General features: G+C 45.7%; 1 protein-coding gene across 1 annotated transcript in view; it reads right to left on the minus strand.

The window, feature by feature from the left end:
- Positions 1-3,703: 3,703 nt before the first annotated feature.
- The window catches only part of LOC119462276 (trafficking protein particle complex subunit 10-like), a 98,342-nt gene continuing 74,945 nt past the window's right edge, over positions 3,704-27,100 (minus strand). The window contains 9 exon segments of the mRNA XM_049672915.1: positions 3,704-4,774; positions 5,227-5,376; positions 6,597-6,774; positions 10,098-10,256; positions 14,185-14,311; positions 21,633-21,698; positions 21,769-21,962; positions 24,301-24,348; positions 24,350-24,417. Coding sequence (XP_049528872.1) covers positions 4,641-4,774; positions 5,227-5,376; positions 6,597-6,774; positions 10,098-10,256; positions 14,185-14,311; positions 21,633-21,698; positions 21,769-21,962; positions 24,301-24,348; positions 24,350-24,417 — 1,124 coding nt within the window. The 3' untranslated portion in view covers positions 3,704-4,640.

Genomic DNA, 27,100 nt, shown 5'->3' on the forward strand with positions numbered 1-27,100 from the left:
CAGCAGCGAGCAAATTGACCTTCGTGCTGCCTCTTGCTTCACTGCCAACTAAGCGGCGAAAACACAGTGCACATCGCAGATTACTTCCAAGATGAGGGCTGCGCGGCCGCGCCATACTCAGCAGCCGCCGAAGTAGACTGCCCCTCTCCCTCTCTCACCTCCATTCAGTGCCTTGCGCGTGACGGAAGATCGCTTTCAAAGTAGGGCCCGCGCGGCCACACAATATGCAGCAGCCGCCTGAGTAGAACACCCCCTCATTCCCCTCGCCCTGGCGCCTTGCGCCCGACAGAAGACTCCGCACTTCCTCCCAGCTTTCCTCCCTTGCGCATGCTTTCACTCACACATACAGCATGCGACACGCAGCGACGATGATATCGCCATTGGACTTTATGCGGAACATTATGGCGGCGGCAAAAATGCGCCTGGAGTGTTCATATAATTGCTATTGCAATAATGTGTGCACGGCATCATAATGAATTACATTACAAATTTGGTTACAAATTTGGCCACTTTTTCAAGGAACGTGAACATTTGTTGCTGTCCGTTACAGTTAGTGATTCAAGTCTAAATGGCTAACGAGTGATGGGCGCCGAGAGGTCCGCCAGATGTTGGCAATCAAATAAAAACGGCGCTTCTATGGCTACTTCGGACGTTCATGATCACCTAACACAATTTCTAAATTTTTCACTGACCATGTTGGGAGCGCCTTCTCTAGCGTCATTAACATTGAAGCGCTGTGCTTCATACATTTTTTTCATGGGTGCCTCCATATTGCGTAGGCAATGACCCCATCTATGGGCAGTCCACGGCCGCTGGATACAAGTGCATACATGTGCGCTTGCATCTAGCAGCCGTGGGCAGTTGGTATGTTGGCTTGGGCGAGTGCTCCGTGTTATGCCATAGCAAACGCTCAGCGGCAGTTTCTGGGGTTGTTCTCGCGTTCGCGTGGTCTATTTAATATGATGTGGTGTCTTCTACGTACGAAACTACTCTGCAAGACGTACAGAAGTTGGCATGGCAAGGACGCCGCTGCTCGTCGTTGAATGAAAATCGATACAGCGAAAGTAGTTCACAGCGCGTACGCACACCATGCCTGATGATGCCCATCACATGTTTGAGCAGCCAAGAGACATTTCTGCACACTGCAATTACCGTTGCACCTATGGTAGGATACAACTTAAAAAAACAGCGGTTGGCAACAAAGGCACACAGACCACGTCGGATTGTGTCACTCCACCAGCCAATCACAGAAGCAAACAAAGTCGTCGTCATGCGACTTTTTCAAAATGGCGTCGTACTTGATACAACTGTACTTGTACGTTCCACTATAATAGACGAGTGAAAAGCTATAAAATTACGCGATTATAATTTTATTTCTGTGGTTACCGCCTTGTTTAGGTAACAGGGAAAGTTTTAAGTATGAACTATTTGCAGCCTCACGGAGGAACAGTGGCTGGCGGTTATGAGGGCATGGGCGGGGCTTCACTTTGTATCCGACTATAAATGCTACACCGTGGTTGTTCGACGACGTTGTATGAACTGACATCACGGACATTCCACGGAAAACGAGCTAAAGCATCTCCAAATCGTTCGCCAGCACGTGACAGCAACACATTCAAGCACTGCCGCGCCGGCTCGCACAAGCTGAAGAGAAGGAAAGGTTCGCCGCGCGCCCTTTCCTCCTAGCCTGATGAAAATGTATTGCGGCATTGAGGAACCACAATCTTTTGAGCAAGGTTTTCGTACGTTACTACACAGTCCTTCTCTCCAGCGCTCACTTTGGGCGAGCTTTCAGTGTCACTGCAGATGTCCTCACAAGAAAACGAAGGAATATTACCTAATAAAACGTCGACAAACAATTCTTAGTGAAGATAAACAATCTGTGAAGGGCTGCAGAGGACGCATTGAAAGGGCCAGGCCAGCTTGTTCTTCTAGTGCATTTGTGCAACGGTAATAAAAGTAGGGAGAAAAGTAATGTTAAAGTTATCGTTTACTCTTTTTACTTGCTCAGTTACTTTCGTGGGGCATTAAAGGTACCCATATATGTATATTCAATTACATTCTTGAAAAAAGTAATTGTAATCGGTTGTTTCTTTTCTGTGACTGGTTGAAGAATGGTTGAAAATGCTCTCGAAGGGTTTTGAAAAAGGGAAAGTTTGAAAATATGCCATAAAAAAAAGCAAAATAGTCGCTTTTGCTCAGAATAATAAAGCGCTTAAGAAGGATTAAAAGTACTCGTACCAGGAGCATCAAATGCACTCTGAAACTAGGCGGAATCATCATGCTCAGCATGCCAATGCTCCGACTGTTGCTTCCATTGACAGCATGCTGTACGTCCACCGTATCGCGCGAGACATCGCAGCATTGGGGTCCAACAAAGGTTAAAGTATTCCCGAAAATGATTGACTGAGAATCTGGCCTCTGAGTTATACTTCACACGTGCGATGGCTGCGGCAAAGTTCTGATACCTAGCCACTGTAGTTCGCCGTTGCTGGAAATTTCTAGGTGGCAGTAGTGTCCAATGTTCCGTCACGCTCTTTTTTCATGTCATATTTGTGTGACATATACGTGTCAGCAGCAAAAGTGCACACATGCTGCCAACATTTTGCTATGGTGCAGTACGCCAGATGGCGGGACTTAAAATAGCAATAGCGGCGAGTGCTGCTCTTCAAAGTGGTTTGCATCGAATAATCGGGGCACTTGAATTGTCGCGTTTTCATGCTGCAGCCCTTTCATACTCCTTGGTCTTAGAACATCACCACATTTGCTGTCTTGCTGGCCTGTGCTGTGTACCTACAGTATAAGTTCGCTGATATGAGCTCGTTTCGTACGATCTCCCAGTGCCTCGTGATGAACGTGAAAAAATGGCCCACAAAAAATACGCTTTTCTACCTGTTAATACGTTCCCAGGAAACACAATCGTTCCACAGTGACGTTCAGTATATGTCGCCAAACTGCGATCGTATGATACGTTTTCCGGCCGCTAGATCCTAAATATACAGGAAAAAGTGCGAGGCACACGCGATCGAAAGCAGTAGGCGCCCGCAAGAGCAGCTTCCCCGCAGTACTCGCCCACTCGTGTCACGCGAGAATGCCGCCTCGCACTCGGTTTCCTGTTGTGGTACCAGCAAATATCCTCGCAGGTCGTCCACGTCGCCATTCACAACTATTGCCGCCATCCCAATGCAATAAGCATCTTCCATTATCTGTTTCGCAGCGCGTGTGGCGTAGTGCCGTTGGAAGCGTACAGCACGCTTTTAAAAGGCGATAGCCCAAACGCTCACTAGAGCGAAACACGAGCATCATGTTTCATTCTGGCGGCATCGTATTCCGGTGCTGCGCACCAGCTTGGTTTCATTTCGGTTTCTCATTGCTGTCTTAAAACGACAACGCACATCTCAGGTCGCTCGAGCCCTCGAGCTCGACGCGCGTCGGCGTCTCATGCCGCAATGATTCACGCAACGCTTCGCATTACGTGGATGCAAACTTCAGTTTAGTCTGGCGAATATTCGTTACTTCGGATCGTACGTTTTCCCGGTTAGTACATTCTTTCTAGAGTTTTTTACAAAACGTACGAACGAAGTTCTACTACCGTACGTACTTTGCCATTCAAGATGGGAAGAACTTACCAAGTTGGGCACAAAACATGAAGATGACTTGCATTTGTCTAAATGAAGTCCCAGGAAAATAGAGTGCGGTAGCATGAAATTACAATGTCGCCTATTTATTCTTCTTTTGTTTCCTAGAGCAATACACACGTCTCTGAACAGCGTCACGCAACAACCCTGGCGTGCGCAAAACAAAACACAAAGCACCCGCGACGTGCCTCGTTGCTTGGGGAACATGTACAGCCCTTGAGGCCTCTTCGGACGGAGACGAGAGGAGGCCTTAATACAGGAGGCTAGGAGTTTTGTGATGCCTGTCATCACGACGGCGTAACACGTTTCCTAGAGGAAGAAGCAATGACTTTGTCTTCAACTTTGTACAACAGCCTAAAGCAGGACCTGACTGAGTTGGGAGGAAAAAGGAAGGCCTGCATGCCATAATACATACAAAGTAGGCCAAAGGAAAGACAGTTGGGCACAACTTATGAAACACCAAGGAGGGCATCGGGAATGTCACTGATACATTACAACAGGAGAGGAGAAAGTTCTTCCTATTTTTTTTTTTTTTTTGAAGGAGGCCTGCTGCAGGAAAGGGATATTTAACACAAGTGGACTACACGAACAAGCACGGCACTTACAAGAAGTGTGGGAAAAATATCACCACAATATCTTTCAGGCTTCTTTCCTTTCTTTCATCAGTCTCTCGCACATCAGCCAGTCATTGCAGGGGGGTGCACTGCAGGCAGGACAGTAGGCGCAAAGACTGGCCCGTGGAACGCGAAATTACGACAAGGCCATCCTAAGAGGACAGGAAGTATGATGACAACAGATGGAGAAAACGTCCCTGTGAAGCTCCTAACAGGGGAGTAGCCAGTCCTTTTTTCTTTTCTCTCGCTCTCTCTTTGTACAATGGGCCAGAAGGGAGGAGGGGGTGGGGAGTAGCGAATATTACAGGCGAGGCCAGCGCTGAGGGTGTGGTGAGGGCTGTCCCACTCTCGTGAGGCCTTTCTGATGCACACGCGGCGCTGCGTCTTGTCAGCCGGGCGGCTCGCAGCTGCTGGCCGAAGGCGCCAGCACATGCACTTGCGTGGCTCGGCTCCAATTGTAGATTTGGCCAGGCAGGAATGGCTCCAGCTTGGCAGTACCCTGTGCACTGCTGCCTTCAGAACCTGCACAAAAGAAAGAGAGGAGACGTGGAAAGGCAGTCTAATGTGCAGTTACCCTGAACCAGCGTTGCAAGTTGGTACTACAAGGAACTGAAGGACACACTAACAACACAAGGCAGGGACCATGTAACGATTCTATAGCAATGTTATTCCTGTTCACGCTTCATCAATGGCTTGAGCGGTGATCTGCCTACATTGTGATTATGAATGGCCAATTGTGAATGATAAGAAAGGAATAGAATGGAGTGGAATGGATAGAACCGACATAAATAGAAAGATTTGAAATCAGCTTTGAGCTACATATAAGGTAACCACAACAGCAAGGTAGTAATCACATCAACGATCCCTACGAACAAATCATTTCAAAAGCTAAGCACTGCACCTACAGCCTGCAAACCTATGTCCCTGACCTTACAAGAGGCCAAAACAGTGATTCCAATGCTCCACCAACTTACTGAGGCTCTTGGAGGGTGTTCCCCCAGACGACGAGGACGGGATGTAGCGTGACAGCCTCACTGTGGGCACGGGCAGGAACCCGACCTGCAGTGGCTTCACTTCCAACGTGACAGTCTGCTCACGCTGCTCAGGGCTCAGCTGCAACACCCCTGCACATAGACAAGAAGGCAAGACAATTTCCATAGTGCTTGCCAAACTTGGCAAATGCAGCTGCAGGCTTAAGCATTATGTAACATTACAACAGAGTTTGCCACGCTGCACTTTGAGGGTCGAAGTTGCAGTAATTGTTTTGTCTAGCAACACACTGTCAGCATGGAAAATCTGACGAGAAACTGTAGAGAACCAAGTAGCTAATCCTGATCACAGTTAGGCTGAACTGCAGTGTATACATACTAAAGGTTTCAAGCAAGGAACTAAATGCAACAGTTTCAGCACACTTTTGGTTTTTTGTAGGCAGGATAAAGCATTTACACAGGACAAAATGTGCACCATCAATGAACTCGCCAGCTGCTTCTGCAAATCAGCCACGTTTTTCAAGTCACTGAATCCCAACCCAGCAGGTTGCACCATTAGGCTTTACTCTACTCTGTTTCATACTTAGCAGGCAATACTGTGGAAGCCACGCAGGCATAGTGCAGTCATAGAAGTCTCACTTCTCACATTTCACAGTGCAGTTGTTTTTGATGTGCAATGGTTTCTACAAAATACATGTACTTCCTTAGTACTAGTATATTACAACTACAACTCGCATATAATTTGTGCATGGTTGTGCTTCCCATATGCGACATAGTACTACGTTTTGGTTGTGAGCACAACCTGTACACTGTGGTCACTAGTAGCAGAATTGTGACACTTGACTTGTTCGACGGCAAATTGTCTCGCATCTGTGGAGCTTCCATGTAAAAATTACATCGTGTTTTGCAACATAAAGGATGCGACCTAATGTTACATCGAATTACGCAATACATACCTATGTCTTGCTTTAGTATATGGTGCACTCTTTTTTTTTTTGGTCGCATATACGAGCAGTGGTGGAAGTCTCTTTAGTATTTGTAGCATTGCCTGCTAAGTATGAAACAGAGTTAAGAATCACAGCATTACGATTTCTTTTGAAACTTCAAGTGAACACCCATTAGAAAGAAAACCAAAGGCCACTCTCGGAACTTAAAGCATCTGCGAATGCAAGAGCACATTACAGCATAGCCTAGTGTCGAAAAAGAAACAACTCCTTAAGTACTTACGAAGGCCTTCTTTTTCATGCCCTGAATGTGATCCTGCAGCGGCAAAAGTGGCACGGTCGCACTAACAAAAACTCATCTGCTTCGAACCTCGCCAGTCCACATTGCAATGGAAGAACACAGGTACTCACCTGCAGTGCGTCCAAGCACGGCCCAGGCAGTCGCGTCTGGAACGAGCTCATACATGAGTGCGGATGGCGCTGTTGTCTGCAGCTGACTGATTTGCACGTGCAGGCTACATGCACAGTCTGTCCGGCAGAACTCAGCTCCAGACTGCGGCTCCACTCGCACACGCACTGTGTATAATGTCTGAGGGAAGAGAGGGGGGTGGGTGGCAACGAAAGTAAGACAATCATGTACAGTCAAACCTTGATATAACGAACCTCGATTTAACGAAATTCGTGATGTAACAAACTATTTTTATTTCCCCATCTTAGTTCCATTGAATTAACGAAACCTCCATATAACGAAATTCTGAATATAACAAAGTTTTTCGCTGCAAGTACAAATTTGTTATATCGAGGTTTGACTGTACTACAACATGGCTTTGAGGGCCCAGTCAGGTGACTGGTAGTGTCAACTTTAGCCACAGAGCCACCTCATTTTGTGCTGCATGGTTTAAATAAGCAAATGAAAAAGCAAATTAAATAGTTTTCCCCAGTCTTGTTGGTATTATGACATCATATGGCAAGCAGCACAAGAAACGGAGAGTAGAAACGGAACACATAGGCACTGACGATGCTGATTAGAAACCCTTATTGGGTTTCCTTTGAAGATTAGTGCACAGTGGAAAAAGATATAGGTGAAAGATATAGACCGCGGCCAAGCGTGAGCAGATGATAGTCAGCTACTCCGGAAGTGCGTAATTCTTATAGAAATTTGAAAGCAGATTTTCCCTTACTTCAGCCCATTTATTAAACTGCAGCAAAAATACACGCAGTAACAGTAGGAAGAAGCACACTGATCTTAACACCCTTCTTGATTGATGCCAGTTATTGTCCAATAGTAGCCATTTATGGGAATATGCTATATGACAAAATCTATGCTATGTGATGAAATACATACACAAGAAGGCTTATGTTTGTTTGACAAAAAGGTGATTTCGCGTTCCGCTTCTGAGCTCGATGCATCGCGCACGGCTGCAAAATTTGGCTGAGATGTTTGCATCCACGGACTGCATTTTTTCACCAAGCCTGAGGGTTTGTTCAGGCCCCCTTTAATGGGAGCAGAAATCTCGGTACATAAACTGAGCATTTTTGCTATCTGTCCCGATTCGAATACAGCAGCAGTGGCAAGGATTTAAACCTGCAACCATGTGCTAAACAGCAGAACACCACAGCCACTAAAGCTGCATTGACAAGTAGTGCAGAATGGAGTGCTCCTGTAGTTGCTACCAAGTTTCATCTTGCACTTCCTAGCTGACAAAGTACGGTATAGTACTACGTATAGTATGTACTTGATATATGCCGTTGCTAGCAAGAGTTCAAAGACCATACATGCTTTGCTGTAGTAATACCATCACACCGAAACGTAGCAGGGAGCAATAGTACAAGTGAAAACATCCTGTGGTTGCGTTTAATGAACCTAACGAAAACGCTCTGTTCCTACCTGTGAGTGCTGCTGCCAGAACATAAAGAAAACCTACCATATAAAGATTACGTTGATAACAAAACTTCTGCGCAAGGATGGCAGGGCCCAGACTCAACTTACAGCAGTAGTTCAGCCTTAATATAATTCAATATTGCTTCACAAGGTGTCGCCATTGGAGAAGTGTATTAGCACAGTGGCACAGTGACAGTGGCAATAATCAGTTTGCAAAGCTAAATCCCTCCTGTATTGTAAATCAGGACATCCAGCATGCATAAGGTTGGCCATGCATTTAAGAGAAATATCTTGCCATTCATAATACCTGCTTCTGGAGAGGAGAAACATAAATATATGCAAAAGGACCATTACACTCCGTCTTGCCAAATCTGCGCAATGCAGCAAAAGCTAGGGATAATGTCAGCCGATCACTAACGAGAGAAGGCTGCATGTTCCTGAGAACGAAGCGAGGCTCGCCCATTGCGTACCACTATAATCCAGAGCTTCCACTCACTTAGCATCATGCAGTGGGCAATCACAGACAAACAATACAGAAGTCGTTCTTATGGCTCATTTCTTCTGGTTGGCTGACACTAACTGCCAGTTTTCGCTGCACTACATGGAGTTGGTAACACGGAGTATAAAGGCAAGCATTATGTCAAGCTAAAGTTACAGATTAGTTCTCCAAGGTGTCACAAAGAACTCGTAAACATAAGACAGGACTGGTGCTGCCACTGAGAAAATGCAATACCAGTTCCCATGAAGTAACAAGCCCGGTTTATAATTCATTTACCTACATTCAACTACTAAAAAAAATTGGCTGAGGTTTAACTCTTGTAAACCCAGTTATCCCGAGCGAAAGGCCTGTTTGGCTTGGTTTTAGAAAGACTATGCACACAGTGTTTCATTAATGCACACTTCCGCGCTTGGTAAGCTTCTCTATAACGTGCTAATCTGGCCTCCCTTTGCTCCGGTGTTTCAGCAGCCAACTTTGCCTTTGCTGGTTTCGCAGTCTGCCGTCTAGCTATATCTACTGGATGATTGGATTCAGCCTGTCGCTTGTGCTGAAGCGCACGCATGGACGGCCCAGCCGGCGCCCCATCCTTGGCGAGGCTGAGCGACCAAGTGCCGGCGAAGCAGCCGTTAAACCCTTGCCTAGTCCCGTGGTACCGCACGGCGAGGCTCCGAGTGAGCGCAGCTGCGACCTTTCTGTGCAGCGGATCACGTGACGTGACGACACACCTGCCACACTTGTGCTTCGACAGCCACACTTGCGCTCCGACAGCTCCGGCAGCTCAAGGTCATTGCGACATGATGAATGACCTTGCGAGACATGGCATAGTAGAGCTTTCGCTCAAATAATTGGAAAATTAATCATGCTGCACTTCCAAGATTTAAAGAAAATGTAATTTGGCCCAATTTACAAGTTTTTCCTACTGAAGAATTCAGCGAATAACTACTTCATATTGCTCTGTTGGTGTTATTTGGGCGAATGCGGTGCCCTCTTTGAGCAGGCATTTAATTCATAGTAAGCATTAGTGACCAGCAAAGCACAACTTTAAGACTGGCAGCACAGCTAGTATATATTGGGCCCCTTTCGCCGCAAGGGGCTTGAAATACAGGAAGATTAGTGCAGCGCTTCTATTCACAATTTCCTCTTCAGCTAAGTCATCTTTTGGCATGAAACAAATATTGTAAGGTTTCTAGGAGAGTGATTTGACATTCTAGATTTATGACAAGTTTGGTGGAACTTAGTGTCTGAACAGCACACGGATTACGAGATACGTCACAGTGGTGGGCTCCGAATGACTTTTGTAAGCTTGGCTTTCCTTACATGCAAAGCAAGATACATGAGAGTTTTTGCAATCTGCCTCCGTAGGAATGCGGTCATGGCAGCCAGGAATCAAACCTGTGACCTAGTCTTCTGCAGCAGGTTTCCATAGCCACTCAGCCACTACAGCACGTGTATGGCATGTTATAAGTATGTTGATTCAAAGCTTGCTTTCAGGGTCACTTCAAGAGCCATTCACACACACACACACACACACCTGGTAATCCTCGATGCGGAAGGTGTGGTTGAAGCTGTTTTCGACCCGATCCTCGCCCGTGCCGTGCACATAGAGCACTGAGAAGGAGAGGCGCAGCGGCTGGCCCTCGGCGTTGAGCAGCTCCCAAAGGAAGCACGCCGTTTGCGCGGGACTCACTCTCTGAATATAAAGACAAACAGCGTGCTCTCTCTCTTTCACACTATCAATGGAAAAACCTAGGCAGAGTAATTAATGCACTCACTTTGTGCTCTGCCAATGAGGTGAATAGCCCTGGTTGATACCTCAATTTTCCAATTTCCAAAAAACCAAGCATGCAAGGAGAGATACTGTGCTGGGAGTGTTACAGATTGATTGAGCTCCCCAAGAGATGCAGTGCTATGGCTGGCAATGGTATTCATGGCCTCGTGCTCAGAACCAAAATATGTTTTAATGTAAGTGGATGTTTCCTCCTCTGTAATGCTTGTGTAAGCCTGTAATGCCTTGTAATGCTGTACACACACAGCTGCACATGTCATCTTCTCAACTTTTTCTTGGTTGGCAGACTTTTAATAAATTCGTACCAGCTCATCCAAATGTATATTTCACTGCACGGTTGGAATTTAGACTCAGATTTGGGGAGAATAAGGGATGGGGAAGTGTAGAAAAGCAACAGAATTCTACGGCATTCGTGGGATTCAAACTCGCACCTTTCCTGTCACAAGTGATAAGAAATGAACAAAATCGGGGAAGCGGAACAGAAAATACAGTCTCAGGGCATTTCTCTCATTAAACTAGCAAACTTCTGATGAACCAAACAGATTTAAATTATTATTATTAAATTTAAATTATGGGGTTTTACGTGCCAAAACCACGATCTGATTATGAGGCACGCCGTAGTGGGGAACTCCAGAAATTTGGACCACCTGGGGTTCTTTAATGTGCACCTAAATCTAAGTACACGGGCGTTTTCGCATTTCGCCCCCATCGAAATGCGGCCGCCATGGCCGGGATTCGATCCTGCGAGCTCGTGCTCAGCAGCCCAACACCATAGCCACTGAGCAACCACGGCGGGTCCAAACAGATTTATAGTACTGCTTCATGTTCAGCACAAAGAGACTCTACACTACCTTCGAGTAAAAAGCATTCATAAGTAACCAATAGCAAGTGCAGTAATGCCACTCATCTGCAGTTAGCTTTCAGTATCACCTACAGCACAATGCATAAATAAGAGAGACATAACTGGTTCTTCTGGTAAAACCACTCAGTTGTTTGCAATGAAATTTCACACGGAGGCGCTATATTTAACAGTGTGTTTTGTTTACCAGAGCACTTGGATGCTGTACTTGCCTGTTATGTCAGAGAAATTTAAGAGAACACGTCACCTACAGCGATGCCAGAAAGGAAATGTTAATTTTATCACCAACCAAGTGGTGGTGTGCCACCTATCACTGTTGCAGTAAAACACGACATATGGCCTGTTTTGCCATATACCAGTTACAGATAGTAGCACTGTTTCTTTGACAAAGAAAATTATTTTCTAGGTCTAGAAACGCTGCAGACGAGATGCACCTCGAACTTAGTCTGGACAAAGCGGGCAAGTACTGCAGCTAAACATGATATTGAACAAAGTGCACCATGAAATGCCATTTTACACAAAGTTTCAGCATGGGTGAGCCAGTATGCTAGCAATAAGAGGCATTAACATCTGGCCCTCTTATAGGTGGTGCTAAAACATTCAACATATTTCATCACCCATGCCAGCCCTCTGTGTCTCTGGTACCAATAATGGTTCTGTAGTTAACTTTTGGCTATCCATGCCTTTGATGCTCTGTATTTTGTTCAGTAGAACAAACTTGGATTTTTCCATGCACTTCATATTAAGTGCAGTGAATTCAGTTTGCCTGAGGACGAGCAGCAACATTGCAGTGCACCAAAAGCACAGCCTTCAAGATCATGGCGCAACATGCTGTTGCAGCAGAAGAACGCCACAACCTCAGAGGTCATGCAAACCTTGTGCATGCACAAACCTTCGCCAAAATGTTATGAAGTTGCTAGGTGCTTTAAGAATATCAATGTCTGACCTGTCTTACTGCCATGAGCAATCAGTGTTGTCAATGCAGTCCTTTCTATATTTTCCCTTCCTTTTGATACTTTTGCCGACCGATAATTCGGACTCGATGAAGACTGCCAAAGAGACCGAATAACTGAGAGTCCGAAATACTGGATTTGCCAAAAATAAGCGACTTTATTCTTTATTCCACAAATGGCCAAAAAAAAAAAAAAAAGGTGTGCCATATTCCTGAATCGTCACTTTCAGGAATACCTTCAAGTTCACGTGACTAGCACAAGACACATTGGTGTCTACTCATTCTTGGCACAGTGCCAAGCATGCTATTTTATCACAATGCAGAAACGCTGCTGCCCGTTGATGCCTCTGGTGCTAGTCCCACAGAATGTCGTGACAGTGGAAGTATCTTTCAAAGAGATCGTCCAAGATTATGGCCCAAGTTCGTCAACGCATTGTTCCGTGCACATACGCTTGCCTTTGTCCTAGATAGTTTGTGGCTGCGATTTCCAAGCGATGTCTTTTATGCTATTTCTTTTCATGCATTTTTCCACTCTGTCAGTGGTCAGCATCTGTGGTCTTGTGTTATCAGTGGGATCAGCCAGTCACAAATGGTAGATGATAACAGTGGAATAGAACTCGCAAGGCAAATTGTGCAAATCATAAACACAGCCTTTACAACATAGTGGCTTGGTTTTGTCCTGCAGTTAGGGCACGGTCGGCGACTGCTACAAAAAAAAAGTGTTGCCTAGGCTTCGCTAGTTTGTTTCGAGGAGGCGCCAGCAACATATCAAAATTAAATTACCATCACACCTAGTTATAACAAAACAGGGTATAACGAAGTAAGTGAAATTCGCCCTTGAAATCCCCATTGCAGTAGATGCAATAATGAATATAGCGAAGTAATCAATATAAAAAAGTACAGTCAACGTCCGATTTTTCAGACTCCCTAGGGGCTGAGAAAATGCCCGAAAAAAATTAATGCATGCCTTTTACTGCCCCCAATGGCTCAAGATTGCCACAGGCACACCTGAAATAGCTCTAAAGGCCTGCCAGTACACTTATTAGGCCTATCGGTACTCGTACTGTGATAGGAGATGGCTGGTGCATGCGTGTATAAATAAGAAATACATACCACAGTACATATTGTGTCCCGTGACAATTGCCCCTTCCCACTCTTAATATGTTTCACTGCAATACTTCGTGTATGCTTCAGCGTATAACACTACTGTATTGAGGCAAAGCTGACTATCGGGAACCGGCATTATGCCACGTGTTTTGCTTTCCAAGCTTCAAAGCCATTGGCGAAGATTATAAAGGCGAACTTGGCGCCATTGCTAACAGCGGCGAATTGTTTCAATGAAGAACATGGCACCAAATAGCAAGAAGCTTGGTAGCAAATGTCGAAACAGCTAGGCCTAGCATTGCCGCGACGGTGGCTACGGCTGCCAGCGCATCTGTGTCAGCGCCAGTTCGAGGTGACTATATAATCGAAATGGAGGTGGCAGTTGTTTCAGATTAATGCCACTTCGGACCTTTTTGCCATGACCGTATGGCAAAAAGTCCAGAAAATCGGACAGCGAAGGTTTTCTGCGTCCGAAATTTTAGACGTTTTCATACATTGACACTGTGGAGTATGTGACGGTGCCGCAAAGGCGTCTGAATTATCGGGCATGTCTAAAAACCGGGCGCCCAGAAAATCGGTCGTTGACTGTAATTATGGCTCCCCCTTCCAACTTTGCTATAACAACGTTTTACTGTATTGCTATTTCTGCCCGACTCACTGGCCTTATCGCAAGACGTGCTATAAGGTGTCTGAAATTTTGGTTGTCTTCATAGATTAAGTCTATAATGCCAGTGGTAGTGCCACGGAGCTGTCCGAATAATCAAGCATGTCCGAATTATTGGTCGGCGACTGTATACTCCGAGGGGCCGTCACTGTGGGGCGTGGTGTGCGGGCACCACCTATTTAAGCAATAGCTTGTATTTTGTAGCAGCAACAGAGCATAGCTTTAAATGTGCTATCACTAACTGATCACTGACCAGCAGCTGTGAGGTTGAGTGGAGGGGTTTGAGGTAGACAGGCTCGTTGTCCAGTGCCAGCAGGGTGGCATTCCCCACTGTGAAAGGCTGCGATGTCAGGCCCTGCAGGTTCACCTGGAGGTACTTCCTGCAGCACACACACATGTATTGAGCGTTGTCAGGGATGTGATGCCCATAACACCACAGCTTAAAATGTGCTGAATGCACCGAAGCTACTGCGATAACTCAAAATTATAACCCATTCACTACCACGAGCTTTTTTCTATACATAAACAAATGCTTGTGTTTCAATGTCCACTATTGCCGTGAACGACACCATCGTCTAGCATGGGTACTACTGCGACAGACACTGCCAAGTCACTCATTTAGGGCGGGAGCTGGCGAAGGTTACAATAGTGACATACTCTATATAAGATTTTAAAGTGCTCTCTTGTGCACTGTGCCCGCTAAATCAAATACAATGGCATTACACAAACAAGTTTCGTTCGATTGCAACTTGGGTGAAGACCTCACCATAAAGTAAGTGCACCATGGAAGGTGCACTAATACTGGTTAGGGCGCTCTATGTCGCGATAATCTAGAAGCGCTGCCACCTCTGCGTGTCCCGTGTTGCCGATGTAAACTTCAAGTCAGTCCGCTGTGCATTGCCACTTTAGCCCTAGGAGTGTTAGCCAGCGCCACTCAGAACCATGGTGGGCGGATGTGGAACATCCTTTTTAGCCCGATGGCGTCACGATACACATGATCTTGGGAGAGCAGGCACGTGGCTAATAAACCCTCGCATGCTACCTAATGACATCAAGGCTGCCAGATTCGAGACCCTCGTAATGAAATACGAAAGAAGAATGAGAACCGAGGGGCTCGATTTTAGTAGTCATAACCACATAAAGCCAACAGACAACGAAGCCAAGGAAAGCATCGGGGAAATTAGGTGTAGTTGAAATTGGAGTGTAGAAAATAATGAAGAAAAGGGAAATGAAAGTGGACGAAAAACAGGGAAAGCATCGGGAAATTAGGTGTAGTTGAAATTGGAGTGTAGAAAATAATGAAGAAAAGGGAAATGAAAGTGGACAAAAAACAGACGAACTTGGCACGCGCGCTCGCGGTAGTTGCCGGCTGGTCGACCGCGGAGCCGAATGCCACTTCAAAGGCCGTCAACAAGTGATCTCGCGACCGGTCACTGATAAGCCACTCGCAGGAAAATATTAGCGACAAGCTTTCCGCAACAGTTTGTGGCCCGTTATTACACTGACCGGTGGTAAATTTTCATCACGGCCACACCATTGGCCACAGTCTAGTCAGTTAGGCCTAATCGGAGACACATAGTCGGGTGTCGGCGACTATAGTTACTGTTTCAAACCGAATCAACGCAGATTGCAGCAGTTGCACGACCCTCAGAAAGCCGACAAACCGCCTCGCCAACGAAAGCGAGTGCACGGGATGACTATTGTTCACGGCCACCATCTTTGTTAAATACTGTACGGTGTGCCCTTGTTACGATTGTCGTTCGTAGGCGCACAACGGTTTCTTTTCGTAGCTTCGAGTGACCCATCACAGGACTAGCGTAGGATGGCGGGCTCGAAAATATCATGTGACAGCACGCTGACCCCCGGCTGCCGGCCGCGGTCGACCCGTGCAGCCCCGATAACCGCGCGGAGCGGTGCCGACTCCCGTGACACACATTCCCTACCTTTGTCTGTTGCACAGATTGGCCTGACGATTACCCACAGAAACCACCTGCCATAAAGATGGAAAAGCCCTCCTGTTTTCTCGAAGAAAACTGAGAAGTAAGGTTGTGTGAATAGTGGATTTTGAGTTCGAAGCGAGTTCGAAGCAAATAGTGATTTTGGCCAAATACAGTGTAGACCGCTTATAACGTAAGTCGGCGGAGTCGCGAATAACCGCACTATAAGCGATACCGCACTATAACCAAAGCAACAATTTTCAAGGCCCGCACATATGCGAAACATGTGCACTGAGCCGCCCCGCGCATGCGACAGTTAAGGAATGCGGCTTCAATTAGAGTAGACCACTCTATACATCATCAATTCCTAGGTACTAAGTTATTGATACAGTGTAGGACCGCTTATAACGTAAGTCGCCGGAGTCCGAATATCTCAGCAATCTTCGGTTTGCAGATGACATTGTCCTATTGAGCAACAATGGAGAGGAATTACAACAAATGATTGAGGACCTTCATCGAGAAAGTGCAAGAATTGGGTTGAAGATGAATATGCAGAAGACAAAAATAATGTTCAATAGCCTGGCAAGGGAACAAGAATTCAGGATCGCCAGTCAGACTCTAGAATCTGTAAAGGAATATGTTTATCTAGGTCAATTACTCACAGGGGACCCTGATCATGAGAAAGAAATTTACAGAAGAATAAAATTAGGTTGGAGTGCATACGGCAGGCATTGCCAAATCCTGACTGGGAGCTTACCACTGTCGTTGAAAAGAAAAGTGTACAATCATTGCATTCTACCGGTGCTAACATACGGGGCAGAAACTTGGAGGTTAACAAAGAAGCTCGAGAACAAGTTAAGGACCGCACAAAGAGCAATGGAACGAAAAATCTTAGGAGTAACGTTAAGAGACAGGAAGAGAGCGGTGTGGATCAGAGAACAAACGGGGGTAGACGATATTCTAGTTGACATTAAGCGGAAGAAATGGAGCTGGGCAGGCCATGTAATGCGTAGGATGGATAACCGGTGGACCATTAGGGTTACAGAATGGATACCAAGAGAAGGGAAGCGCAGTCGAGGACGGCAGAAAGTCAGGTGGGATGATGAGGTTAGAAAATTCGCAGGCGCAAGTTGGAATACGCTAGCGCAGCACTATAACCAAGCAACAATTATTCAAGGCCCGCACATATGCGAAACATGTGCACCGAGCGCGACAGTCGAGGAATTGCGGCTAGAACGTTTGCATTCAATTTCAAATCACGCAGCGGCGCCTCTGACCGGCATTGCTCCGGCACCGCCATGGAGTAAATGCTTAGGAGAGGCCCCACAATTTCGCGTGCGAACAAATCAAAACAAAAAAAGGAAAAAAAAAACGCAGCCGAAATTTCACCCTCTCTCAAATGGCAAGGTCGCCAATTCTGCGATGCGCCGGAACATACGTGTACGTGCCGACGTCTTAGCCACGCTACCGTAGCCACACGTAGAAAATGGCAGTGGACCCTTCTTTCTCCTTTTTACTTTCTCTACTTTCTAGCCACGTGTTGACCTTGCACGCTGCGGCTATGGCACAGAGGGAAGAAGCGACGCTGTCCCACTGCAGGCCGGCCAACGAAACTGCCCACACCGGCAACAGTACGTCCAGATATCCACTTCAAGTTCACCCATCGCTCCAGTATTTTCAGGAGTTCCACAGGGCTCAGTCCTTGGGCCACTTCTTTTTCTTATATATTTAAATGACCACAAGCTTGACTCCCCTGTGCATGCCCGGTTTTTTGCAGATGACTGCGTAGTTTACCATACAATTCTTGCTGAAGGTGACCAGACTATTCTAAATAACTATTTATGTGCCGTTAGTAATTGGTGCCAAAACTGGACGATGTCATTAAATGTCACGAAGTGCAAACAAATGACCTTAACCCGAAAAAAAGTTCCATTGAAGTATTCTTACACAATTAATAACGCTTCTCTCGAACCAGTGGAGCAATTTAAGTATCTTGGCATAACGTTCAGCGCGAATCTCAGTTGGAGCCCCCACATTAAAAATATGGTTTCAGTAGCATCCAAAAGACTATGGCTGATAAGACACCAGTTAAAACATGCAACCACTAAAACAAAGCTGGTAATTTACACTTCACTCGTGCGTCCCTTACTGGAATATGCTGATGTGGTCTGGGATCCGCACACTAAAACGGATATAAAAAGTATTGAGGGGGTTCAGAAAAAGGCACTGCGATTTATATACCATGCCTACGGAAGACAGGTATCGATATCTGATTTACTTAATCGCTCCGGTCTTCCCACCTTGGAATCCCGTCGAAAAATGTACCGTTTGAACATGTTATTTGCCATCATCAATAATCGTACCAAAATAGAATTCAATACTTATATGCAGTACAACACAACACGACAAACTCGGCACAAACACGATAAAACTATTGTAATGCCACAATGCAGAACCAAAGCATACAAGCTGTCCTTCTTTCCAAGAACGATAGCAGACTGGAACAAGTTGCCTTACGACGTGGCCACCTTAACACCACCTGATGCATTTTTTTCTGCAATCAGTTCTAATCAGTAAGTTTTGTGTGCTCAGTTTTATCTATAACTGGTATGCTTCTGGTGCTTTATCCTCGGATTTGAATGTAACGCGTCTATGTCTTGCTTTGTTTATTCCTGATTTGCCGCGCAAAAATTTTGCTGGGTGCCTGTGCGTTCTTTTTTTTCTCTCTTCTCTGTTGTAATTGCCATTCTTGTTGCTCTCCTGATGGACCAAGAGCTTGTTAACACATGTACCCACTCCTGCCTTGGCTACCAAAAGGCGGCCGGCAGTATTGAATAAAATAAAATAAAACTTCGGGGAGCTGGCTCCGGGCCGGCTGGAGCGGCGGCGCCAGAGTGGCGGGCGCGCACGGTGACAGTCGAAAGTGAGGGAGCTACAAGGAAGGGCGAGGGGAGCCACCGAAGCGGCGGAGGTGCCGAGGCGAAATCCGCTTAGCTGCTGCCCTCCTTCCTCACATTCCACGATCTCCGCGTGCGCCCTTCGCCGTGAAGTGCTGGCGCCGCCCGCTCCCTGAAGTTTTATTTACTGCTGTTATCGTGAAGCGAGCGTTGGCCGACGTTGGCAGTTTCGTGGCTGTGCGCCGTGATATTTCACAACTCGCACTCAAGATTCTGGTTTCAGCCTCACTGGCTGTTCGTTCGCACCACGTGCCCTTCTCCTCCACTTCGTCTCTCTTTCTTCCTCGAGCACTCCTTGGGGCGCCCGTTTGAGGGGAGCGTTCGCCGTCTCCGCTGACTTCCGTACTCCCAGGCAGCCGCACTGTAACCGGTATTTCGTTTCCCACAACTGCACTATAAGCGATACGTGTATACATGGAGTGCTATGGGAAAATTAACGGGAGTCTGAAAAGACCGCACTATATCCGGTCCTGCACTATAAGCGGTTACGTTATAAGTGGTCTATACTGTATTTTCGAATCAAATGTCGAATAGTTGCTGTTCAAAAATCTTGGCCACAAAGTGGCATGCAAGATAATTATTGGATACGTGCAATGATTAAGTGGACTAATTTGTGAGAATGAGACCACAATTAATTCAAGTATGACTTATTTAATGGAATACATTTGAGAATGTTGATGTCATTTACTCATCACTTTCTCGCATTATTATAGCTTAAATGTTCTGAAATGTTGTTTATAAGTTTTCTCGCAAATAAGTTTCTGAGCAATTATGAAGGTTATTAGAAATTTTTAAAGGTCCGAAAATGGCTTTTCTAACTTAGTGTCGGATGTGGCGGTGGTGAGAAAAGAGTGCTGATAACCAGGGCGCCAAGATTGGCAAAGATGACGCCGGTGCATACCTGCATTTCTGGAGCTCGTTGCTCGGTTTTTTTACCCATTGTTAAACAGAGTTGATGAAATTACTACAATTAATATAGTCAACGTCCGATTTTTCGGACTCCCTAGGAGCCGCGAAAACGTCCGAAAAATTGGGCAGTCCGAAAACATAAATGCATGCATTTTACTGCTCCCGAAGGCTCAAATCGCCACAGGCATGTCCGAAATAGCTTTAAAGTCCTGCCAGAACACTTATTAGGCGTATTGGTGCTCGTACTGAGATATGAAACGGCTGGGTGAATACATACCGTGTCCCGTGACAATTGCCCCTTCCCACTCTTGGTATGCTTCACCGTGTAACACAACTGTACTAAGGCGAAGCTGACTTTCGGAAACTAGTATTACACAACGCGCCGTGCTTTCCGAGCTTCGAAGCCATTGGCGAGGATCACAAAGTCGGAGTCGGCGCCATTTCAGTTCGCCAACAGCGGCGAGCTGTTTAAATTAAAAACACGGCACCGAACAGCAAGAAACTTGGTAGCGAACGTCGAAGTAGCTAGGCCTAGCATTGCCGTGGTGGTGGCTACGGCTGCCAGTGGATCTGATTATTAGACAGAAAACAAACTCGCGACTGTTTGCCAACACATCGAAAAGCACAAATATTACAACTGCTCTCGAAGCGAATATCGAATAGTGTAATATTCGAAACTACTATTTGAAAATTCGAATATTCGCACAACACTACTGAGAAGCAAAACTTCCTAAGCAATAGAAGATTGCCATTAAGCAAGTATGGCCCACTACTAAATTGAAAACTCCATTAGTATCCAGAACATTTAGGACAACTTCGCTATTTCTTCATGTTCAGAGGGAAGAAGCACATAATTCTATTTGACGCACCATTCCATCAATAAAAAATATTTTCCAGACCTTCGTATACGAACTAAGTTGTTGTGAGTGCTGGCATAATAATTTGGTGTTCTCTTTAATAAAAGTAGAGCATACTATACATCTCAATTCATAGATACCTAAGTTTCTGATAGCTATCAAGATTCTTGTTAAGTAATACAATTATTCTTCTGAGAATGTGTGGCGCTGTGTTTTTTGCACAGAATTTGGAAGCATAAAAGTCTGTGTAACATTTTCTGATATTCAATATTTTATTCGAAATCTACTATTTGGTATTCACACACCTCTAGTTTTAATGCTCATGGTGGTTTCAATGCCTTTGATTTTTTTTTCTGTGGTCATCAGTCACTGCTATCACTTTATGCAGCTGTGTTTGTACAGGATGCGATACTGCGTCATCCTCAGGCAGAAAATGGATGTGGGGTGTAGTCATTAACCTCATGTTCTGACTAGTAGTAATCTGTTGAAGTTCTGCAGCGGTAGGATTACTTTACACATCTTGGGTCACGATATGATCAGTCCCATGGACATAGACATTTGCTTCTGAGCAGTGGTGAAGTGGAAACAGTGTGCTTACGGGTCCTCGCAAAGTCCATCATAGTACCGTGTCCATCGTTATAAGCTCTCTTCTGTCCTTGTCCCTATGAACTTCCATCTTCAATAGCTTCCACGTTCGGTCTGATCCGAGCAGCAAACTAATTCATGGCCCTTGAGGTACACCAGGAAACGCAACGACATCAGCCAAGTTTCGGCAGTGCTCTTACACGAACTTTACAAAGCTATGATATTGCGGAATCTCCACAGCGTTCTCGCAAACGTGGGCAATCTCAATGGCCTCAATATTGTGTAGCCTATTGTCAAATTGACATCGAATAGTTACTCTAACCAGTCTTCACGTAGCAACAACGCTACTTGAAACCAAACAGCGGCAATGGCGGCAAAGATAGATTAATGAAATTACAGTACCAGCAGGGTCAGCTAAGATGTGTCAATGACGACTGCATCATGCAGTTAACTCACCGCTGGTCAAAAGTCTGCAGCCGGTGGGTGCAGGCAAAGGGTGCCAGAAAAGTGGAGCGCCACTGTCTGCGATGACCCCAGAAGAGCAACACCATCAGAGTCTTCCACTGCTAGCGCCACATGGTGTGTCGCAGGCAAGGATGAGGGTGCCAGCGGTGCTTGAAGCACCAGAGAGAAGGTGCGCCCTTCTGTTGATGATGCTGCCAGACCGGGCTCTCCAACTGGCACACGGCACTCGTCAGAGAAAGGTGGAGACACTGGAGACAACGGAGGCTGTGGACACTCGGAGCTCGTCTCTTCAGCTTTGGAGTCCGTCATTCTGTGGCTGGGCTGCAGGCAGCAGACGTTTCATCACTTAAGTACGGCGCATATGCTGCTTTAACTGTGTGCACATTTACGCATATACAATCAAACCTTGTTGTAATGAAGTTGCATCTAATATAGAAATACTTCCGTTATATCTGATACAGTAGAACCTCGTTCATACGTTTTGGAAAAAAATGTTAGAAAAACATACTAATGTATGTATAGAATCTATACTACTATGTATAGATGTATATACTAATGTATAGATGTAGATGACATCTATATACATAATGCTAAGCATTGCACGAATTGCTAAGAGCTCGAGACACCAACGTGCACACAGCTGGTGTGGCCCATGTGGTCCGAGACACATATTACCATTTTTCTATTGTTTAGTGTTTCAAGACGCGATGGGAAAACCGAAACAAAACCGAGGAGGTGGCTGATGCCACAATACCATGCCGCCACAGTGTAACAAGATGCTTACTTTGCGCCACCTGCACCAGGGAACGGCAGTGTGTTGGCGCTATCACCTATTATAAAAGCGTGCAGTAGGCTTCCAACGGCACTACGCTACGCACGCTGTGACACAGATAGGTGAAGATGCTTATCACAATAGGGTTGGTGGTGATTGCTTTGCATTTGGCATGCGACAGCCCAGAAGGAGATTTGCTGGTACCGGATTAGGAAACTGAGTGCGCACCGATGTTTTTAAGCGACATGGGCGGGCGAGTACTCGTGAAAACAGCTCTGGTGGGTGGCTACTGCTCCCGATCGCGCATTTTCTTGTTTACATGAAATATAGTTGAAGAAAAACGTGTCACATGATTGCAGTTTGACGATGTACTGAATATTAGTGCTGAAATATCCGTGTTTTCCAGCAATGTATCAACCGGTAAAGAAAAGAAGCATAACCATATTGTGTCATTTTTTGTGTTCTGGATCGCGAACGGGAAATCGTATGAAATGGGATCATATCAATTAGGTCCTTCTGTATTGTTATAATCATATATCATTTGTTACACACTGATGTCAGCTTGAAACATATTATACTCAATAACCTAAACTTTGTTATGTCCGATTATTTGTTTTATCTAAGGTCGTTCTATCAAGGTTAACTGTACAACTGTACAATTATGTTCAATGCCAATGCAAAAAAAAAAAAGAAAGAAAGGCAATGAGGAGCTTATTAAGTGGCCTCTTAAGGAAGCCCTTAAGAGAATGGTAAATCCAAAAAAGAAAGCGTTAAGCTCTTTCGTTTTTGGTTAGGATGGGGATAAAGTGACATGAAATAAAAGACTGAATGCCATCACAGCTCAGCTAGAAAAAAAAAGAAAGCACCATAAATCTGTTGCTATATTGATTTTCATTGATGGCATTGCTATCTTTGTTTTAGCATCATATGCACTTTCTAATTGACATGAATGGGGATTAGATTTACATCTCAAAGCAACAGAGACGAGAGACCAACATCCCCGTGCTCACTGGCACATATTTCCCTTTTGTAAAGGGCGCAGAGATGTGAGAGCTGTGCCTCTTTTGCCCGACACTTGTGTGCATGTGTGAGTTGCGAGAGAAAAATTGGAGGACTGCACCTAGGTACTACGGCGGAAGACACACTTTGTTCCGTTCATCCCCACCCGATGGCAATGTGCACTAAGTGAGAACTGGCGCATAACTTCCGTCCAAACAAGATCACAGCGACCGATTCAGAGTCCGTAATCAGGAAGCATACAAAAGAACAAATCTATAGTAACAACGTGTTCTGCAGATTTGTTATTCATTGGTCTGCGGCCGCTAAAGTGGCATCCACCTAGGCCCTCGCTGCGTGTCGCATCGGGTAGCTTCACTCCCCTTGGCAGGAACCCTCAATGTCAGGCCTGGTGGTGAAGCATAGGTAAAGAACAACTACTGCAGACAGTAAAGGGATGAAGCGTATAACAATGCAGATGATTGAAAAAAAAGGAAAAGAAGAAAAAAAAAAAAAAAGACCACGTTGGACCCATGATTCAAACTACGGACCTCCTAATTACAAGTGCAGTGCTGTGACCACTACTCCACAAAGCATGAGTGGAGAGAAGCCTTCTTCCGGAGTATTTATCTGCGGTCGTGTAGTGCAGCTCAGATAAGGACAGATGGAGAAAAGCGTGTCCTCCTCCGTAGCTCCTAGGCGCAGTCCCAAGACTTTTCTCGCGCAAGTACAGCATGTGAACAATGGTCGGGCAAACACGGCGTACCTCTCGCACATCTGCACCCTCGACAAAACGGAAATACACCTCGTTAGCAGAACACCATGGCCACTCATGCTTTCAACATTTCAGGTAGTGTTGAGGACAGCAAGGGAGGGACACACAACGCATACCCTGATCAGTAGCCCCTTGGAGGCCTTGAGGTGAAGCTGGTGCTCTGGCAGTGAGCGGAATGCTGCCACATGTCAGCACCACCTCTAGCCTCTGCCGCACCCCCGCCAGAAGCTCACCTGCACGAGTGTCGGGAGCACAGACCACATCAAGCTCATCTGAGTGACAAGTACAGGCTTCAGGACTAGACGGAAATGGTTGAGATGTGATGCGCAAAAACATTGTGCAGGAAATATGCGAACAAAGTGGCAGGCGCAGACCCAACTGCACTAAAGTGAAACCTTGCTATAATGAAACGGGCTGCAATGAACTAATGAATATAACTAAGTAATCGTACAGTTAAACCTGGATATAACGAAATTGACAAATTCCCGAAAAACTTCGTCATAAAGAGGATTTCGTTATATGCAGGTTCGGCACGAAAATTCGAAAAAGAAACGCTTACCGTAGTATTTACTCGATTCTAACGCGCACCCATTTTCCGTTTTCGTCGAAGCACTCATCCTTGGAGTATCACACCAGGCACTGGATGCATGGAGGCATGTCGTTTCGCACAAGCGCGAGGCGTCGGAAACGAAGAGCGAGCGACACGATGGCATCGTAGCGTCGTATAGTGTCACCTAGTGTCAGGTTAGTGAGGTGAAGCGCAGAGACTTGCGCAGTAACCAAAGAGTGGCGCTGCCAGCGCGTTGCAAAAAAAAATTTTTTTTTCCCTTCGGCAACATCAACTGGAACAGGAGAGTGTCGGCTTGGCGGGCTAGGCCAGCTGCAGCAAGCGGCGGGATCAGGTTTGAATGAATGGAGGGGGAAAGGTTACGCCCACCGCGGCAAGATCGCCAGGTCGAGGGATGCAGGCCCGCCTCGTGAACGGTCGCACGCACGCATGCGCGCACGCACACGTGCACTCTCTCTCACCTCTCAGTCGCCGTGAATTTTAGCGGGCCAAGCGCGCCGCCGCCGCTTCACATTCCATCGCGGCGGAGAAGGTGCTTCCGGTTGCTGCTCGCGCAAGAATGACAAAATTTGGGGCGAAATCTCTAGGTTGTCGGCAGGGAAAATTCGTTATTTCGAGGGGGTCTCCCGCTGCCACTTCGTTACGTAGAGGTCTCAAATACATGTGCTTCTATGGAGTAATGGCGGGGAATAGAAAAACTTAGTTATATCCATGAATTCGTTATATGGAGGTTCGTTATAAGCAGGTTTAACTGTATTTCCACTTGAAATTGTCAGGGAAACTTATGCATTTAAGATGTTGCTTTAAAGAGGCCCTGAACCACCCCTCAGGCTTGGTGAAATAACATAGGTCTGCAGGTAGCATACCCTACTGTGAACATCTCAGCCAAGTTTTGCTGCCCTACATGGTGCTTGGAGCTCACAAGTGGAGCGCTGAAGTCACCTTTCTATCAAACACTCTCGTTTCACTTCGTTTCAACAGACGCCATGCTCTTCACTCTATTAATAAAGCACTTTCTAATACGCGGCTGCTATTGGTCGCTGCAGTCAGCTACACTGCGGCCGCTGCGGGTTGCCGCCACGAGTCCACCGGCTAAGCATACGGTGGCTCGCTGAGGACAACCGTGTTTGGCTTACGTTTAGTGCGTCGTAGGCACCAAAATCGAAAGTCGTGACGTTTACGTTAACATCCAAAATAAAATTTGAACTGCGCGCCACTGGTGACATTTCGAAGGCAGTGGCTACGCCCCACCTCAGCGTAACCTTCGCAGTGCAAGGCGTTGAAGAAAGAACGGCAGCGCAGCGGAAGGCGCGTTTGATTGCCAATAACTCCGCTTCTGCTGAATGGATTTAAGTACTTTTTGCGGCAAGGTATTTCTGAAATAGCCTACTTTCACTTCAAGTGCCTTTCTCCACTTAGATAAAAAGTGGTTCAGGGGCCCTCTAACAAAGCAAAAGTTCCTATAAATGGATATCATGAACCACTTCTTCATTTATAATGAAGACTTACTGATCGCTGTGTAAGAGATGTACAGTGCAACGCATTGCAGATGATGACAGGCAAACACGAGCAAGCATAACTTTCAACTGAAGTTTACTGTGATACGCACAATATACAGTGGCTTATAACGAAGACTACAACTAAGTAACAGATGTAACAAAGTAATCTCGGCTCACCCCTCAACTTCTCTACATAGTAAGGTTTTGCAGTACTCATGACTGCTTGAGCATTCAATAAGCACGAAAATTCATAAGTTCAGTCAGCATTATTTCAAACTCCTAGAAACCAAATCACAGGCTTCTGCATGAATAACCTGAAGGTGAATAAGATACAGTCCAACATAGAACTCTATACCAGGACAAATATACACAACGCAATAGAAGAAGTATACAAGTAGATAAACAAACCTATCGTTTGAAATGCATGGCTGGTTTTAGTGGCACTATCCCATACTAGTACCCAGAAACGTACACAGTAGCCTGAGCAGCAGACGTGGACGCTCTTTGGCTATTGATGACTTATGAACGTCCTTGCATCAAACATTTTCAGTAGCATCACTCTTTGGGAAGCCAAAAAGTTTGAATTTGTACCATTTGAAGGTCACTTCCTTTCATTCCAGATTTAAAATTTTCAGGAAGAGATTATTGAATATTCTTTTCATTTAAAGAAAGGTGACAAGAAATATTTCTACATGTAGAGCATACATGGTTTATTTTTCAATCCTTTATCGCCACACTGAAATAAGTATTGTTTTACAAATAGTATAGTAATTTACGCCACTCAAAAATGGCAAACATTAGAGCCGACACAATCATCAATACTAAGAGCAGAACTACTGGGAAGCAGAG

This window comes from Dermacentor silvarum, chromosome 8 (genome assembly GCF_013339745.2).
Source record: "Dermacentor silvarum isolate Dsil-2018 chromosome 8, BIME_Dsil_1.4, whole genome shotgun sequence".
NCBI lineage: Eukaryota > Metazoa > Arthropoda > Arachnida > Ixodida > Ixodidae > Dermacentor > Dermacentor silvarum.